The sequence below is a fragment of the Prunus avium genome, chromosome 8 (genome assembly GCF_965620075.1).
Source record: "Prunus avium chromosome 8, drPruAviu1.hap1.1, whole genome shotgun sequence".
NCBI classification, from domain to species: Eukaryota; Viridiplantae; Streptophyta; class Magnoliopsida; order Rosales; family Rosaceae; genus Prunus; species Prunus avium.
This window is the reverse complement of record NC_142291.1, coordinates 23,850,897-23,871,467: the sequence shown is the minus strand read 5'-3', so window position 1 is coordinate 23,871,467 and position 20,571 is coordinate 23,850,897. Positions and strand designations below refer to the sequence as shown.

Below are 20,571 nucleotides of genomic sequence, written 5' to 3'. Positions count from 1 at the left end.
GTGGCCTCATTCGAGCTATGTAGGTTGTTGAAACAATGCTTGCAATATGACCTACGGAACTGGACTGGCAGGGGGCTGTAGCCAAAATGAGTTTGTCTTTAAGCTCTTCATCCATTCATCCAAATTAGGCCTTAACATGCATGGATTGCATCATTTCCTATCCAAAGCCATCATTGTTCCCTAAAGCTGAAAGATAAACACAAAAAGGATTAAAAGTACAAGTTTAACTCAAAAACATAACCAAATCATAAGCTAGAAGGGTACAAAATGATATCCAATTATGAACCGATCAAATACCCCCAAACCTAGATTTTGCTAGTCCTCGAGCAAAACAACACAAAACAAAGTTAAAAACAAAAGAAGAAGTTAACTAGACCACTTTCGTAGGTAACTCGATTGCATTTAGCGTATGCAACAAGCCTTTAAACCTCTAGGCATCCCTAGTAGGAGGAGTTGTGTCTCCTGAGGGTTTAACAGATACGATACCCACAAACGTTTTTTCTAACTCTACAAAACAAAATGGTTAGAAAACTTATTAGATTTGTTAGTCCTTAAGCAAAATAAAAATAAAAATAATTATACAAACAAAAATAAAACCAAAAACCAAAAAATAAATAAATAAAATAAATAAATAAAAACAAAACAAAAGTAAGACTCAAAACAATCTTCCCGAACATTTTCTGAAGAGAAATGACTCATGCACATGACTCAAAAGTTTTTAACAATAAAAACTCAATTTTAGACATTATTCACAAAGCGGCAAAGTTCAAAACATAATATGCTCAAAGTGTAGTAGTGTGATAGCCAAATGCAACAAATTCCCCAATCTTAGTTTTCACACAATTTCAAAAATCATACAAAGCACAAGTTCAACTTCAAATCTCACCAAAGTTGTCCTCTCACAAATGAATCACTCAGAAGAGGGCTATAATGCAACACTTAGTTATAAACATGAGATTAGAGTTAAACCATAAAGACTTAACTCAAAATAGAAAGATGAAGAACTTGCATTAATATGATCTCAAGAAGGATGCCAAACACTTAAAAGTAGAAAAATAAATGCAATTCAACCACATGACATTTAAGATCAATTTAGGTCTTTAGCATAGGTTGTAATGGGGCCAAGGCTGTAAGGTGAGTAAGAAATGAAAGGTATGGATAATACAAAGTCCAAGGAACTCGCAATGTAAGAGCATAAAATAATTGTTTACAAGACTTCGAATCATCACGATTAGATTTTTTCTTTTACATGATCAAAACTCCTTATACCTTCATTTACATTGATTGATACTCCTTTCCTTTAATTGAACAAACACCAATTTATTTTGAAGGCCCAAAAATGAAATTTCAATCAACCACCACTTAAATTTTCTCTTTTCTTTCACCAATTGTGTGATTTTTTTTTTCTTCGAAATGTAACACCCATTCCCAAACTTAGTATGAAAAACACATCCCAATTAAAGCTCATGAGTTCCTTAGAAAGGTAAATATTTGTTTTTCGGGCTAAGGCGAGGAAATAAAATTGGTAAATGAAAGAAAAGGTTTACATGTAGGCTCAAAATGGTTAACAATGGAAAATCATGCTTAAGCATGCATAAGGTTAGCTTGAAAGGCACAAACGATCCAAAGAGGGCCTTAATATCACTTCTTAAATGTCATGAAATCAAATTGCATAAGAATGAATGACTTTTAAGTGTTCAACCAAATCAATGAATAATGAGATCAAACAACAACTTTGATGACAAGAAAATAAGAGTATGTATATAACACTCATGAATTGAAGTACAAGGCTCAAAAGCTCACTTTATATGGTTGGTTATATAAGTCTAATTTATGCTTCATACAATTCTTTAGATCATGCAAATCCTTTAATTGGAAAATTATGAAACAAATGGCAAGTTTAAAGAAGGTTTCAAGCATATCATGTTAGAACAATGCCAAATTAAATTTTTTTTTTTATAATTTTTTTTTTAATAAAGAAAAAAAACACTAAAATAAAATGAAATCCAATTTTCATTTAAGTCATGCAAACATTTATCACAATCTCATCAAATGTGTTCGGAAAGTGAATAAAATCAAAATAAAAATAAAAGCAAGACTCAAACAAAATAAAATAAAAATAAAAACAAGCAAAAAAATTAAATTAAATTAAGGAAAAAAATCAAATTTACATGCTAAACTCCAATACCCCCAAACCTAGAAATGAACATTGTCCTCAATGTTTAAAAATTAGGAACAAGCAATGTCATAGCAAGAAATGAAAGGTACTAAAGTAAATATAAATCACAAAACACACAAGAATTAAAATACACAAATAAAATATTTACAAAAATAAAAATTACAAAACAAACAAACAAACAAACAAAAAATGAAACAGTAAACCCTAATCACACAATTCTGAAACCCAAAAAAATTTGAAGCCCAAAGCCCACAATGAAATTAACCCACCTTGAAACCCAAACAAGGTGAAAAACCGACCCAAAATGAATTCTGAAGCCCACACATTTTATTATTATTATTTTTTTTTTTAAAAAGAAGATAAAACGTGAATTATGAGCGCAAAGTGGGATTTCTGAAAAGAAAGCACGTGGTCCCTAATGTCGTCTCATGGATAGTCACGGGCAGAAAGCAGGAGCCACGTGTCGACGCATAGAGGCGCCGCAGACTCCACAAGCAGAAATTACGGGGCCATACAAAGTCGTGATGACTTTACTGAACGCGTCCGTTCAGAAAGGTCACGTCGAGATAAATGTGTTGGGTACGGTTGGAAAGCGAGAAGGTTGTGGGACTCGATGAATGCTGGAGATTCAGAAATGCTTAGACGCTGCAATGGCTAGGGTTTGTCAAAGACTATATCTATAAGAAGGAAAAAGAAGGGGATAAAAACAAAACCACAAACTCAGAAACACAAAAGAGAAAAGAAGAAAAAAAGTGAGAAATCAAATGGCCTCTTCCTACCCATTTTCGTTGGATCTCAACCTAGCTCCACCGACTCAAACACGGGGCCAAGCAGCAGCACCAGTATGGATGCCCTACTTTGGCTCCTCACGGGGGCCTGTGTCTGTCAATGACTCAATACTCCTAGACAACGATGTTGCTATTGGAGTTGGCAGAAATTTAGTGACTCCCAAAGATATACATGTGTTCGGGATAAGGGATGACAACCGAGTCACGAGTGATGCCCTGGCACTGAGCGTGCAGAGTACAGCATGTGTTGCAAGTTTGGGTCATCGCCTACTTGCGAAGTCCCATGAGGTAGAGGTGCTGAAAGCTCAGTTGGCGGCGGAGCGAAGTATGGTTGAAGATTGTCAAAGTGCTATAAAGAGCTTAAAAAGGGAGAGGTCAAGGATAGTGGAGGTGAATCGACACCAGCTAGAAGTATTGCGGGACGAGAATAAAAACCTATCAAAGATGGTAGAGTTGTATTCTCGCGACATGCGAAAGCAGCTGGAGGACCTAGACCGACCGGGTAAACGCAAGCAAGCAGATCGCGAGAGTAGTTACGCTCAAGCTAAGATTGCGATCTTTGGGAGCTCAAGTGATGAGCCCCAAGAGGCTGTGCGTGAAGCCCCGGAAGAGGACAGCCAGAGGGCCAAACTCAAAGCTCCTATGGTCGAGACACCGAAGGCCAAGAAGAAATGATTTCAGTTTTTATTTAATTTTAAAGTGTATATGTGTTTTTTTTTCTTTAATTGGGAAATAAAAACGTTAGCTATCTCAAAGAAACGATTGACCCTAAATTTAAAGAACGACAATCAAACAAAAACACGAAGACCCAAACAAGATTTTTTTTTTTTTTTTTTTTTATTTTTATTTTATTTTTTATTTTTAGTTAAGTAAATACACAAATAACTGCTTCTTCTTTTAAGAGAAAAACTTAAGGATGACCAGTTAAGGGCCTCAGAAAACACAGCCAGGGGTTCCGGGAAGGTTGGAGGGGTCACAATGGTCCCGCTTAAAACCCTAACTTCTTAGACACCGAAGGTGTCGCCTTAAAGAACTCCTAGACACTGTATAGACTGCGGTTGCTCACTGGAGTTACCAAAAATTTAGCTCCTTCAAAGAATATCCTATGAGTTTTAAATTATACTACCTAATTAAATAAAAAAAACAAAATAAATAAATAAATAAATAAACTGAAATAAACACGCAATTCAAACAAGAATTTAACAGAAGAGTTGAGATTCTTGCACCAGGTGTCCAAGACGCATCTTTAATTTTGTCTCTTCTTCCAACTACATTATTAAGAAACCTGTCAAACAAGAAGAAAATAATTGAAAATAAAATAAAATAAAATAAAATAAAAACTGAAAAAGCAAAAACACAAACATCAGAAAACAGGGAGGCAAAAGTAAGTGAAAGTGTAGACATGCTCCCTTTTAAAAAAAAAACGTGCTCGCAATTTGCGCCAGAAATGAAGGGATCCGAGAGAAAAGAGCACAGGATAGCACCCTCGAGATCCGAAGTGCTTTCGGCTCCCTCGTCTGTATAAGTCTATTTAAACTCATCTCGGTGAAGTAGAAGAGTACCCCGCATTTCTTCCTGCAAATTCAGAGAAAAACATCAAAAAATCCAAAAACAAAACAATGGCATCCTCATGCACTCACCTTGATGATCTCAACCTTGAATTGTCCCTTGCGCCACCGAATGCGCAGATAAGGGCTCCTCAAAACCATGTCTTCCCAAACTCCACATATCATCATGGTACGGCCTCAAACTTTGCTGAGGTAATACCGAACTTTTCTGAGGCAGTGCCGAACAGAGCAGCGCTGCTGGAAGGCATGATTGGCAGCAAGCTCACATCGACAGATCATCTGTATGTGGCAAAGAGGTCTGACAAGGCAGCAGTGGAGGAGTCCCACAATTTAACTGTGCTCCACGCGGTCTCGGCTACCAATTTGGGCATGCGTTTACTGGCGAGAACACGGGAGTGTGCCGCGATGAGCGAGGAAATAGTTTCCTTGAAGGCTATGGTGGCGGACTTGCAGAAGCGGCTCTACTGTGCCAATCAGCACGTGGAAGCACTGCAAAGAAAAAATGAGGACCATGTGGAGCTGCTGCAGATTCTGCAAGTAAGAGATAATAGAGGCATGCCATGAAGATGAAGAAGAAGACGAAGAAGAAGAAGAAGAAGTTGTTTTTATTTTTAATTTATTTGAATGTTCTTTTTTTTTGTTTTTGTTTTTTTTTTGTTTTTTGTTTTTAATTTTTTACTCTTTTTTTTTTCTTTGTTTGTAATGCAGTGTTTGAGTGAAATAAAAATAATATGTTTTTAACACTCAGAAATAAACTAACTAACCACACCACGTAAATAAATACATAAACTAACTTAACAAAACAAAAAAAAGAAAACAAAGAAGTTCCAAATTGATTTTTTTTTTAAATTTATTATTATTTACAACTAACTGACCACACAAAGAAAAATAAATAAATAAAAAAAAGATGTTCCAAATTGCAATTTACAAGGATAAAAAAAATAAAAACTCAAATTTCAATTTTTTTAAATTTTTCTTTTTTGTTTTTTTTTTTTGTTTTTTGTTTTTTTATAAAACACACAAATATACAAGCAACTCATGGATGACCAGTTAAGGGCCTCAGAAAACACAGCCAGGGGATCCGGGAAGGTTGGAGGGGTCACAAAGGTCCCACTTAAAACCCAAACTTCTTAGACACCGAAGGTGTCGCCTAAAGAACTCCTAGACACTGTATTGACGGAGACGCTCACTGGAGTTACCACGAGTCAGCTAATATAAAAAATCTTTTTAATTTTTTTTAATAAAAGAAATAGAAAATTAAAATTACTAAAATAATAACAAAACAACTAAAGAGAAAAGATTGGAATACTCCCCCTTGAAGCGATTAGGTCGAGCATGGATGCATTTGGAGGTCGCGACTTCTCCCACTGCTCCACACTCCCCATTCTTATGATTGAGGTTGCCATATCTCTCCATTTTTATTAAGCTATCATAAATTGCTAAAACGAACACAAAAAACTTGAAACAGAATTAAAGGATTACGAAATATAAAAAAAAAAACTAAAAATGAAAAGGAAAAATCAACACACGTCCAATTCCATGCTTCAAAGCAACAAGCACCAATGGGTTGTGTAAGCTGGGACTTAAACCCAGTTCTCTTGCTTGTTGGGCAATTGTCCTTTTCTGTTGGACTACAAACACAACTTGTCCATTAATGTCATTAACTTTAAAACTTGAAATTGTCCAGTTAAGAAAAAAAAAATAAAGTAGGAAAGCCAAATAGAATCAAACAATGTTACCGATCCCCGGCAACGGCGCCAAAAACTTGTTGTGTAGATACAGCTGCACCAAAATGGATTCAGTTGCATCCTCAACTTGTGATACTCGCAAGTGCACGAGCCGTTTGGTAGTATAGCGTATGTAAGTGCGAGGTCGATCCCACGAGGATTGGTGATTGAATGATCCAATTTAGTTTCCCTACACAAAACAGAAATGAAAAAGAAAGGAAATAAATAAAACAATGAAGAAAGAAATAACTAACTCAAGCAGATAAGTTCCCAAGTTCAATTAGATTAATGGATTGATTCTAGCTAAAGTATGATTAAGCCATGGTGTGTGGTCATAACCTTGTGTTCCTAATTCCCTAATTTGATCATTTGTTGTCTAACCTAAAATTAAGCATTAGGAACCCATTAAGCATAGAAGAACATTTTAAACAACCAAGCATGTATCTAATCCCTGTTGTCGAATGTCCATACATACTCTTCCTATTCATAGTTCAATTCGAATTAAAGCATGGTGTATACTCTTAATTCAAACCAAGATAGCTAACATGCAAGCCTAAATGGTGATCAATCATTCAAACTAGCATATTAACTTATAAGCATAATGAATAAGAACAAAAATCATAATTGAAACTTGGAAACTAATCAAACTTGAAACTAAAGAAAAGAATTTACATAACAATGAAAATTAAATAGAACTTGGAAAAACTTAAGGAGAATTTCAGCACAAAGATCTCATTATAACAATTGAAAACTAGAAAGAGAAACTAAGAGAATTTAAGGGAGAGAAGGGAAGGGAGCTCTAGAGAAGTGTTTGAGAGCTCCCCCCCTTGGGGTGTGTTTACAAGCTTAGAGAACTTCCCTATTTATAGGCCTAGGGGAAGTGAAAATCTGAATTCAATATGGCTAATGCATACAACACTTGTTTTATAAAATCTGAAATGGTTGATGCACTTGTATTAGAAAATCTAAATTGGGTGATGCACTTGTATTAGAAAATCTTGAATTGGTTGATGCACTTCACCAATAGATCCCACCAGCAGCCCTAGCTCATCTTCATGTCACCATGACCAAGCTTCCAACCAGAAATGATAGCTCATACCTAGCTCACCATGACCAAGCATCCAACCAGCACATGCTGAGGTCAGCATGACCAGAAACTTCAAGGGCTTACAACTTGGGCTTCTCTTAATCAAATTAGGACTTTAAGCACTCAAAATTGAAGTTCAGAATGTCTTCTTTCCAGCCATATGTTATTTGGGCCAATCCAAGGTCGGAGGAAGAAGTTAAGGCCGAAACAAATTGCTAACTCATTTTCCGCGCTGATAAGATCCATCCTGAGCATGGTTCTGTGTTTGCTAGGTAACGGACTCCAGATTTATCCAATGGGGCTGAATGTTGGATATGTTATAGTACACACCAATTGGAACAATTTTCATGAAGAATGTGGCCTCATTCGAGCTATGTAGGTTGTTGAAACAATGCTTGCAATATGACCTACGGAACTGGACTGGCAGGGGGCTGTAGCCAAAATGAGTTTGTCTTTAAGCTCTTCATCCATTCATCCAAATTAGGCCTTAACATGCATGGATTGCATCATTTCCTATCCAAAGCCATCATTGTTCCCTAAAGCTGAAAGATAAACACAAAAAGGATTAAAAGTACAAGTTTAACTCAAAAACATAACCAAATCATAAGCTAGAAGGGTACAAAATGATATACAATTATGAACCGATCACCTTCCCCTAAGGTTGACTCAACTATTCCTAACAAGGAATCCGTGAACTTTCTATGTCTTCCATCTCTTACACAAAGCAAGATTGAACTGGGCAATCCTGTTCTGGTAAGTGGTTTCACCGCTACCTGCACCAATCCTATGTGCAAATAGTTATAATTTCTCTCCAGATGCTGGTCGATTTGACTCTGGGTGAATAGCTGAAAACTATCTTTTTTATCAATGACAGATATCGTTTTTTCAACAGTTTTTATTGCGTAATCAGATCTGAACTTGAAAGATCCTTTATAGTATATATCAGTGATGGGTACTCTGGGTATATCCCAGTCGCACAACTCCTTTTCTACGTCCCGCATGATTATTTCTTGAGAGTTTTTAACTCGTAGGGTTCTATGGCTAGGACTGTTACTAGAGCTTGCTTCTCCAGAAGAACGGATAGACAACATTCTCCTAAGGCTTGCCATTTTAAAATTCTGGATTTTATGCTTTCCTTCTGTTCTCCTCCTAATTCAAGGTTGCTAGTCCCTGCCTAGGTCTCTCAACGCCTTAGCTTAACGGGCAACGGCTAATGAGCCTATCTGACAGCTAGACAACTCGATGACTAGTGAGTAAAGGAAACTTGACAGAAAAACCAGAAGATTAAACCAACAACTTAGTTTGAACCTTAAACTTAACCACTCTTCTAGGGACTTTTGGCTCTGATACCAGGTACTGGCCCAGACTCTTAATATATATATATATATTAATAGGTTTTGTCTCAAACTTTATAACACATGGTTTTGTCTCAAACTTTATAAAATTTGTTGGAGACGAAATTGATTTGATCTGAGCCATCTACTTTGTAACACATGGTTTTGTCTCTATCCACTTCAAATTATTATTCAACCAAAAGAAAATGCTTTCCGTTTGTTCGACAATAGCACCAAAAAGCCAAATTAGGAGAAAGCTGTTTTTCGAATAACAACGAGCAAGCAAATGGCAAAAATGGTTTTGACCGGCACAAATATTATGCATGGATGGAGCATCATTAGTAATTGCCATGGAGGATGCCCATTCCATACAGCCAAACTGGTTGACCAGCGAAATCTTCAATTAGACTCTCAAAAATACATTTAAAAGTGGTGTGAACTTATTGTTTCAGCGGTCGAAGTAACGATGATGATACTCCCCTTAACTCGAAAAAAAAAGACGCATTAACAAAAATGATTGCAAAAAACATATATTCTCTCTTTGTATGTGTTAGTTGTATATCTGCTCCAAAGACGATTAAAAGTTCATATTGGAGAGGTCAACATAGATGAAAAATGAAAAGGGTTCTTGACCTATATCTCATATCTACCAGTACCAATTTCCTAATCCAACATACTATGCAACAGAGGAGACAGATATCTAGGTATTGTTAAAATATGAATATGGTTTGAATACTTTAGGTTAAGTTTTATTCTTCTCCATAAGGAGGTATATATAGGAGTTTACATGAGTGCTTTACAAGGAAATAGATACAGTAATCAATTAGGATAGTATCTCCTAATTATACAATGATTTGTCAACTATATAGAATAGGAAAGTAAATCCCTTAATTAATCAAGGAAATAAATCTCCTTGATTAATTAGGAGACTCACGTCAACACTCCTCCTCAAGTTGGTGCATATATGTCACCAATGCCTAACTTGGTAAGTGAGTCATGAAATACTCTTCCACATACAACTTTTGTTAAGACATCTGCTAGTTGATCTTTTGATTTTACGAATGGTAGGCGGATGATCTTATTGTTAATTTTTTTTTTTTGATGAAATGTCTATCCATCTCAACATGTTTGGTTCAATCATGTTGAACTGGATTATGGGCAATATCGATAGCTGACTTGTTGTCACAATGTAACTCCATTGGTTTTTCTGGCTTGAAGCCCAATTATGTTAATAGTCTTATGATCCACAATAATTCACAAACTCCATGAGCCATTCCTCAATACTCTACTTCTGCACTAGATCGAGAAACCACATTTTGTTTTTTACTCCGCCAAGTGACTAGGTTACCTCCCACGAAAGTAAAGTAACCTGAAGTAGAGCGTTTATCAGTAATGGAGCCAACCCAATCAGCATATGTATATCCCACAACTTCAAGATCTCCATTTTTTGAGAACATTAATCCTTTCCCAGGAGTTGACTTTAAGTATCTTAAGATCCGATCAACTGCATTCCTATGAGACACACTGGACGAATGCATAAACTGACTAACCACACTCACAGCATATGCAATATCTAGTCTTGTGTGGGCTAAATATATTAACCTTCCAACAAGGCGTTGGTACTATTCCTTATTGATTGGTTCTTGATTCATGTCTTCACACAACTTGTGATTCATCTCAATGGGTGTGTCAGTTGGCTTACATCCAAGCATTCATGTTTCAGTGAGTAGATCCATTACATACTTCTTTTGAGACATAAATATACCAGTTTTTAACCTTGCTACCTCAATTTTGAGAAAGTACTTCAGATCACCTAAATCCTTCATCTCAAATTCCTGAGACAAATGCTTTTGCAGCTTTGGTTGCTCTCCGGTGTCGTTTCCAGTTACGACTATATCATCTACATAAACAATCAATGCAGTAAGTCTTCTTCCAAAATTCTTCATAAATTTAGTAAATCTGCCAAACCATGCTTTGGGAGATTGCTTTAATCCATATAATGACTTTCTAAGCTTGCAAACGTGATTCTTCTTGTCACGAGTTAAATTACATCATGGTGATAGGTCCATATATACTTCTTCTTCTAAGTGTCCATGTAAGAATGCATTTTTTTACATCAAATAGATGTAATGGCCAATCGAGATTTGCTACTAAAGACAATAGGACTCTAATAGTGTTAATCTTGGCTATTGGGGCAAAAGTCTCCTGATAGTTAATCTCATATCTCTGTGTGTACCCCTTCGCCACTAATCTAGCTTTATATCTTTCAATGGATCCATCTGCTTTGAGTTTCACAGTATAAATCCACCTGCATCCTACTGTCTTCTTTCCATGAGATAAGGGCACGAGTTCTCATGTGACATTCTTTTAGAGGGCTCACATTTCTTCATTCATGGCTTGTTTCTATTTTGGGTCTTCTAGTGCTTCAGTCACACTGTTAGGGACAGATATTTTAGCCAATTGTTTCACAAAGTGCATACGTGCCTCCGATAATCTGCTGAGAGATATATAATTATTGATAGGGTATTTTCATTTGGCTTTAAGATCTGCTTTATATTGTACTCGAGGTTTGCCACGGTTCTTCCTTTCTAGAAGCTGATAAATAGGCTCTATGCCTTCTGAAATCAAATTATCATGGGATATTTCATTAGTGTTATCAGTTTCAGGGAAAGATAGTAATTGATTGACTTCCTCAGCAAGTGATTGGTGTGGTACTGGAGCTGAAGAATTCTCCAGAGCGGAAAAAATCTCATAAAACGGTTTAATTTCCTTCTCCTGAGTTTGATAGTGTTGAGACAACTAATCGTTTTCCTCTAGCGACCAGTCGCAGTCTTCTGGCGATTGGTCGTTTTGAAGCAGGTTCTCCATGTTCGAAGAACTATGGGGGGGCGACCGGTCACTTTCCACTGGCAACCGGTCGTTTTGAAGCAAAGTGACGTCTTGGGGAAAAAAATCAAGAATTTGAGGACCAGCTGGTCGAATCACGACCAACTGGCTGGTTGTTGTCGAGTAGGGCGTCGACGACAGGTATTGGCTAGCCAAGGTCGACTGGTGGTCGTCGGGACCATGAGTAGCGGTTATGTTGCGGGACCAGCCTTGAGCTAGTTGCTTGGTGGCCTTACTGTTATGGTTGCTGCTGCTCCTGGCGGCATCGGCTGCAGCTGTTTTTGTTTTGTTTATTTGCTTGAGCTGGGCTATGCCATGACCTGCTGGGCTGGTTTTGGCTTTGCCATGGTTTGTCAACTGGGCTGTGGCTCGGCTCATGCCGAGGTAAAGGCTTGGGTAGCGTGGCCTTCTCTTTTTTGAACCGCGAGCTAGGGTTTTTGACTTGCAAATTTTGACTTGTGATTTTTAACTACATTTCTTCCTTTTTGTAGCTGCTCAGCTATCATGTTGTCTGACGAGGGAAGCCGGTCATCGGGTTCACAAGTGCCTTTGTACTTGTGAGGTGGCTCTCAGGTTCACAAGTAGAGTTTTATGGCCAACTTGCACCACATCACGAGCGAGGTGCACTTCCAAAAATGGCGGAAGCAATTTCCTCGGCCATACCGAATGACGTGCATGTCACGTTGGTAGAGCTTTGACTGACGATGTGGCTCGGACGGAACTGAATGATCCGAACGTGAGGATCATCACATTCCGCCCATTTTACTTCTCTTCGGGCTTCCGATTCCCCATGTCGAAGTTCTTCAAGAGAGTGTTCCATGTTGTGAAGTGTACTCCTACTCAATGTACTTTGAATGTCTACCGTATCGTGATCTGCTTCGATAATGTGAATCACTTCTTCAGGCTAGGCTTAACTTTACGGGAGTTATTCTATTTCTTCAAAGTGAGGCGTTGCGAGAAGTACGCTCAACTCCGCGCACACAAAGAGAAGTTGTTTTACAGCCTTAGTTTCGGCGATCATGCATCGAATACGGACGTGCTAGAGCTCAACGAAAGATGGGAAGGCATTGCAGATGACAGTTCAAAGATTCCTACCACTTACTGAGCCGGTATGTCACGATATGTTGATCTGCATTACTTTTCTCAAATTCCTTTTGGTTATTTAGCTGACTAACTTCTATCCCCTACTTGTAGAGGACTACATCAGCAAAAAGATTGATCTCAATCCGGACATGGTTAAAGTTCACCAAGCCATGAACATCCCTGCTAAATTGCAAGAGTGTCGTTGGCTGTTGAGCGAGCACCGAAGGAAGGCAGGTGGTGTGCCCCAGTTAGAGACGTTGAGAGGTGGAAATTGCATGGCCCCAACTTGAATGATCAGCCCGACGAACAGGGGGAGTCCTCAACCGAACTCCATAGGAAGAGAAAGGCTGCTCCCAGGCTTTCCAAAGATGAAGCTGCTACCTCACGAGCAAGAGATGTGTTTCCATTAAGGAAGAAGCATAAATTTCCTTCTGTTGGATCAAGTCTTCTTCGAAAGAGATCTCGTCTACTGAGAAGACTAAAGTGGGAACTGCTCCTTCGTTGTTTGCCAGAGTTAAGCACCTCGTAGGCGTTGACAGTAAGAAGATTGGTGGCACGCAGAACATTCAGGATATCTTGCTCAAGTCCTTAGCTGAGAAGCTCAAAAATGGCAATTTGCCTTGCAAAGACGTCTACTCCAAACCTAGCTAGTCTGCCAAGAAGTAAAGAGCTGCTGACATTCCTTATAGGAGCTCGATTTTTCGGCATCAGTCAAAGGACGTAGATTGAATTGGGAAGGCTGCTTCTTTACTCGGCAAGCGTGCATCATCTATCATGTTACGAGAAGTCAAGTGTAGAGCCGATCCAACGTTGATGACTCCTTTCTAGGCAAGCATGGTTGTGGCTAGGAAGGCTAGGGAGTGGTGTTCTCAGGCAAAAAGTTGTGCGCAAGCTGAAGGCCCAAAGGTTGGCAAGCCTTGCCCTGCTACTGGGGATACGTGCGTGTCTGATCCACTCAAGACGAACTTTTTGTCAAGCTCGTCTACTTGCGCCAAACTGGTTGATCAACTACATCAAGCTAGCGATCTTGGCACATTGTTGAACCTTTCTCTAGAGAAGCAAAAAGATAAGGTTATCACTTTGATTCAAAATTGAGTTATTTTCACTACAGAGGCTATCCGAAGCTCGTCTGATTTTCGCTTTACTTCATATCCACTGCCTAAGCCTACAATGCCTAGAGGATTAGTCGTATTAGATACACATATCATTGGATTTAGTGCAAGTGGAAGATTGTTAGTAGTATGCCCTTAAAGCCAACTAACTATATGATAATTAATGTTAAGGACATCTTATGTAATAACTTATTAAGTTATTCATGGGTAAGACCAATTGTTTTCAACCATGATATTTGGTATATTATCATAATAGTAAAACAACTATAGTCCTATGAATCTATAAGTGGACATGAGAACTATGTAAGATTGCATACATCGAGACTTATTATGATCCCTAATCCTAAACATGTTCCTGATCATAGGTGTAACAATTGAGGGTTGATATTCTGCCAAGACCAGTACACACAATATCTTCTCTATATGTAGAGAATGACGAGGTCTCAAGTCATTGAGTGTATTGACATCAAGATATGTGTGTAGGTGCTTGTAGGAGAACAAGTACACTGAAGCAATCAAATATGTGAATTCTAGAATGGAAGTCTTTACTCACATGTCAAACTAGAACTCATAGATTACAATGGTGACAAATCCTTAGACCTGAGATATCACAGATATCTTGTAGCTATGTTGTTTGTCTTTGAGGGCACTATGCAACTGTGTTGTAGGAGACATGACCTAAAGGTGTTTATCAGGACTCTCAATAAAGTCATGGAGGCAAATGAATGTACAACAAGGGATCCTTACTCTCAGTAAGGAGAAACAATACTCCAAGGATATGATTGATCAAATCTCCGCGCAGATTCGTGGATAAGATTTGAAAGAAGAAGTCTTCAAATCTTACCAGGATAATAATATAAAGGAATAATTCACATTAGGATATTCAACATTAGATTCCATTATCTAATAATGTGAATAAGGAGTATTGTGTAAGAGAAGGATTCAATTGCACAACCATTCCAATATGAATAGATTCTTCCATACACCTATTTAGCTTGGATAACCATGACATGCTGCTAGGCATCAACCATGGCTTGTGGAAGTCCTGAAAGATTCAAACTTGGTTGACCTTCACCAATAATGAATTAAATAGTGAAATTTAATTCATGAGTCAACTCAGAGAAGTTAAGTCTATCGACTACCTTGTTAAAGGAACCTACAAAATGCACACCGAGAAATGTGATTAGAGGAACAACTGAAGAGAAAAGAAACTTGAGAAACAAATGAGGAAGATAAGACGTTGAATGTTAAAGGTCAAAGTCAATGGTGAAAGTCAACATGAAAAGAAAAATGGAATGAGATGTTACTTATTCAAGGGATATGAGATATAGATGGAATGAGATGTAATATGAAAAGAAAAATCAAGAGAGAGGGCACATAGGGGTAGCGGCAACAAAGGGGATTTTTGTGCTTGTATGTGTCTATGTGTGAAATGTTTACATGGTTATGTTGGTCCTAAAATTCTAGACATGAAAATGATTTTTCCATGATTTTAGGATTTATGTGTGAATTTGGTAGGGTCAAAAAGATATGAAATGTTATATGTGTTCTTGAGAAGTTCATCTTTTGTTTTTTTATTTTTCCAAGATATGAAATGTTTTATTTGATTCTCTAGATGTTATTTGATGTGAGTCATGTGTCAGTCAAAAACAAGGGATCACAAATCCCACCAAACTTTGCACCTTTGTCCCCTTTGTCTCTTTCCATTTTGAAATAGACCAATAAGATAAAAGATGTTTTTTTGATACAAACACACATGGTCAGCCCACCCACAACACAACCCACACACGAACACAAACCCCATGGTCAGCACACCCTAGGAGAGGATCTATGAGACCTTGAAAATTTTCAGAATACTGTTACGTTCACTGTATTAATTGCACGGTCCTATTTGAGGTAAGTGGAATTTTTTCCACAATTTAATACTATTATTATATTGAAGAATAAATTATTTCTGGCAAATTTGAAGTTAGAATTTCGGTGTTTTGACTTCTTAGAAAAATAGTAGAAGTCGATATAAGCTTTTGGTAATTTTCGGAGAATTTTTCGGAAGTCGAAAGTATTTTTGGTGAATTTTCAAAGTTGGAAAATAAGAAAAATATAAATAGTAACTGCCACATGGCAGCTTGTGATTGGACCACTTGGCAGCTTGTGATTGGCCGGTTTATCAATGATTGAGTTCATATATTTTTGGGGATATAACTAGGTTCTATAGTACTCTTCCGTGAGCTCATTTAATCTAGACCATTGATTTATTCTAGGATTCGATCTGGACCGTTAGATCAAATCAAAGACTTCTGTTTTGATTTGGGCCATTAGATTGGTAGTTGGGAATTCATCTGGACCATCTATCTTTCAATATAGGCCTTTGAATTAAATATTCAAATTGATCTGAACCGTTGGAGAATTCTATAAATACCCCCTCCCCCAACTCCATTTTCTTCATCCCAAAACCTTCCTCCTCCACCATTAAAGTCACTATTCTGATATTCTTCGGAGTACTATTCATCCAAAATCACTATTCATTGAAGAATAGATCCTCGTGGTCACTATTCATGGTTTTGTGCAACTTTCATCCCGAGATACTATTCCCTCACATTACTATTCATCATAGTATCTCGCCGAGGTAATTTTTTTTTCCATTACCTCGTCTTTTATTCATTTTCCATATTCCTTTTTCTAAACTGTTATTCTACCCAATTTAATTTAAAATTGGTGAACTCAATTAATTATAATATCTAATTGGGTAATTTTCCAAGTTATTCTTAAAAATTGGACCCCTATGCACTTACTCTGTTCGTTTGAATTCTGATCAAATATAATAATCTTATGACCCAATATTCACCTTTTTCTTTGACCGTGATTACCGAACCTGATTATACCTATTTCCTCTGGTCCAGATGTATGACATTAAAGGACTATTTGGACTTTAACCTTACCGTATCATGAACTGATCGTTTGTGAACCAGGGATGGAACATCAAGGACTATTGGGACATTTATGGACTTTTCAGAACATATAAGGACCATATTGCAATTACTTGAGACTTCAAGGATTTATTGATAATTATTGAACAGTTTGAGGACCGAATTATAATTTGGACAAAGTTGAAGCACCAAAGTACAATTAAAAATAAGTTTAAGGGTCAAATTATAAATAAAGGAAAGTACAAGAACCAAAGTGAAATTATGAACAAATATGAGGACTAAAGTACAATTAAAGATAACTATAAGGACTAAGTTACAAATAAGGATTTTTAGTAACATATTTGAATGTTGGACTAGGAATCAATTGCTCAGGCAAGAATAGTTGAGCTCAAAGGCACAGGAGGCTAGTCAGGCATAAGCTTTGGATTCCATGTAGGGGGACTCACTCCGAACTTGTATTTTTGAGTGTATGTATGACATAGTAAATATTGTTGTGTGCAAAAGATGCACTGTTTTTGATTGCTTGGTTTTATGGATGTTTGGCTTTGGTTTTCCAAAGTTTTGGAGAGTATACGCGTTCAGGCATTATTCTCGACGACCTAAGAGTGAAGGGGACATAGCGACTTCCCTGGGTTTCGATTTCCTAACCTCCAAAGGAGCTACACATACCGACTTTTCTAATATCCTGCGCGTGAGGTCTAGTTGGAGTAGTGTAGCCGGTAAATGGACACTCTCACTACCGTACCAAGTGAGTTAGTTATATTTTTGTTTATGCTGGGGTAGTTCGCCTATAGGGATCGGTCATTAGACAAGCATATACAGGAGCTCTGAAAAACGTTTGCGAAAGTTGTGTGAGCATGCCAACTGCTTTGGATCCTATATTTAAATGGAACTGGTTTGTGTTTGTGCATATTCTTTCACTTCTTTTATAATTAATCTTTGGTCACCATTATTATTATTATTTTCAAACTTTCCCGGGAGCCCCCCCTGCTAGGCAGATGAACATATGTGATGCTTACCTCTACTTTCGATGTAGATTATATCCTCGGAGTGATATCTTGTCGCGACTTCGCAACTTGTCAACATCTTGATTATGATCCACATCACCTTCAACACATCGTGAGTTCTATTCTACAAAGCAGATTGTGTTTCTCCTTCCTCTGTATAATGAATTCTGGATGGTTTGGTGTTTATTTTAAATTCTGATTTGTAAAATAACTTTTGAGGTTATTAATATTATTCCATGACCTTTGGGGTTGGTTTATCTTTCAAATTTTGTATAATTATTTATTGACTTTTCCGTTGCCAATAAAACTCTAATCCAACCGTTTTAATTAAATAAAAGGGCTTAACATCTTTTGGGAATTTTGGGAATATAACTCTTGACATTTAGGTGTTATATTTTCGGGATTCTCAAGGTACGTGCCGCTGTCACGTGTCCTGATTTTGGGGAGTGACAGGACCCATTTCGGGTCTTCTTACAATTTTTGAAAATTAAGAGTTGTTTTTGCAACTGCTGAAAATTACAATTTTGCCCAAAACTTTAATTAATTGCGATTTTGCCCTAAATCACTAAATGACAAAATATTTTCGTCTTTTTGTGAATACTCATTGTTTGTTTGAACTAAGTGTTTTCAATGAATTTAAGCCCATATTATCCAATAACAAGTTTTTAGAATTGCATTCTAAGTTAATTATCTAATGAGATTAAAGGATTAAGAGGTGATTATGGACTTATGAACCCCAAATGCATACACGCTATGAGATTGGCCGTTATTCATTAGATAAATGGAATTGATTGATTTATTGGTTTGTGAATAAAATAAGGGCTTGCATGCCTATCCTTTCTCAATTTCAAACTGTAATTTCTACCTCCTTAAGAATGCAACTCCCTTAAAGTCCATTGAGCTTTAAGTTTTCTATTCTCAAATAGTTTTGTAAATAGGAAGATGGAGGCCTATTGAAGAACAAGAGATGGAAATAAGCGAGTCCAATGACTTGGATTATTCATGAGTCCAACGCCCAAACAACCATGAATTTTTTATGTAATTAAGACACGTAACAAAATCAATCACCTTCCAAAGACCTTAGATTCAACATCTTGGCTAGATGTTAGATGAAAATCAAGTCCATAATCATCCGTAAACCTATAGATTACTATTTATCTAATCTTCAGGAATGCAAAAGTCTTCCTTTAGTAATAGTGTATATGCCCAATTTCAAATAAAAAAAGTTATATGAAATTGATTTGATTTTCAAAATTTGGAAAAGGATGGATTCATGATTCGTGTAGTCTTTGCCACGGATTCTCGTAATACTAATGAATTCTCATGGACTATTTTGTCGAAGGTGAATGATATACGGAGGCTTCTTTTGCAGTTGGTGGTCTACGAAATATATCACTCTCTTTGAGAAGGATACATGAATGCAAATTCCTTAGCAAATACAGGAATAATTTTCCTTTTACTATGTCTGTTCAAATTTGTTCCGATTTTCGAAATATTGAGACACCTAAGGGATCTTCATCGTAATTTTAGTTTTACTTAATTATAGCAATGGTCTCTAAATTATACTTATTTTGCATTTTCGTACATTTTCTTTTTGTGAAATCATTTATCTGTATTTCGCAGTAAAAGAACAAAAAAAGAAAATCAGAATTGAAAGGATAATAAATATAAAAGTAACAACATTAATACAAGCAATAATATAATTCATAATTTATCCAAACCAACTAACAACACACAATTAAGTTTCAAGTTTAAACAACGCAACTGAAACCAGAACCAAAATAAATAAATAAAAATTAAAACGAAAGATCACGACTCAAGAGACACGCTCAGAACAAAAGCGAAATATCAAATTCACCCTTCTACATAACCAAAACGACGGCGCAGAGGCCAATCACCACGGACGCGGAGGCAGAAAGTCTGTTCAAAACGGCGCCGTTCTCCGACGGCGCAGGCGCTTCAGATGGAGGAGAAGAGATCAACGAAGGAGGACTCGCCGGAGACTCAGCGGTCGACGGAGTAGGGCTGGGGGGAGATTTCACCTTAGGCGTCGATGGAGCGGCGGACGACGGAGAAGGAGCTGAAGCCGGTGGCGATCTGGTCGGAGACAATGCCGGCGATTTAGCCGGAGACTGCGCCATGGTATGGCCCACAAGCAGTGCAACGAGCATCAGAGCGACGAGGGTTGAGCCTGAGGAAGCCATTGTAGAGAGAGAGAGAGAGAAATGGAAGGTACTGGAAAGTCCTGTAAATGAAAGTAAAGAGAAAGAAAGAGTACATATAGTGGAGGAGTGTAAAGCAGTCAATGCGTCTTTATTTTGCATCCGTTGGATCCTCTTAAAGAAGATCCGACGGTGTTGAGTGTATTGACGCGAAAGACACGGTTCCTGGCTGGTTCAAAGTTTAAAACGTTCGTTTGTTTCTTTTTTGGCTTTGGTGGTTCTCCACTAAGGTACAGTTGTCTGTTAATCTGGATCGAACACGTGGGTTTAGGTTGCGAGAGGTGGGCCCTTGGATGTGATGTTGGGGTTTGTGTGGATTTGTAACAGTCGAGAAATGGAAGGTTGGTCTCCTGTCCTGAGTAAGGAGAAAAGAAAGGGGATTGTGGGGATCCATTCAGGAGAGGATGGAAATCTGGGGGTGGGACCAATGACTTGGAAACATCATTAACGTGCTAATGCTTTTTGCAACACAGCCTAGTAATTTACTGACCCAAAACAAAACCTAGTAATTTATTTCCGAAGTCAAAAAGGAAGGAACATGAGGATTGGCAATCTCTTTTTGCACAGGAAAAGAATGGTTTGAATTTATTTCCTAAAACACATGGATAGAGCTTTCTTTGGGTTACAGAATGAATGCATTGCACACCCACA

The 20,571-nt window shown here is 37.5% G+C and overlaps 1 protein-coding gene across 1 annotated transcript; it reads right to left on the bottom strand.

Annotated features, from left to right (window-relative positions):
- Nucleotides 1-19,344: 19,344 nt before the first annotated feature.
- On the bottom strand, nt 19,345-19,952 carry LOC110746729 (uncharacterized). Its single transcript, XM_021946965.2, has one exon. The coding sequence runs from the start codon at nt 19,900-19,902 to the stop codon at nt 19,561-19,563; it is 342 nt and encodes a 113-aa protein (XP_021802657.1). The 5' UTR covers nt 19,903-19,952; the 3' UTR covers nt 19,345-19,560.
- Nucleotides 19,953-20,571: the final 619 nt, after the last annotated feature.

Excerpts from the sequence above, each read along its gene's own strand:
- LOC110746729 (XM_021946965.2), bottom strand. The coding sequence starts at position 19,902 with ATGGCTTCCTCAGGCTCAACCCTCGTCGCTCTGATGCTCGTTGCACTG.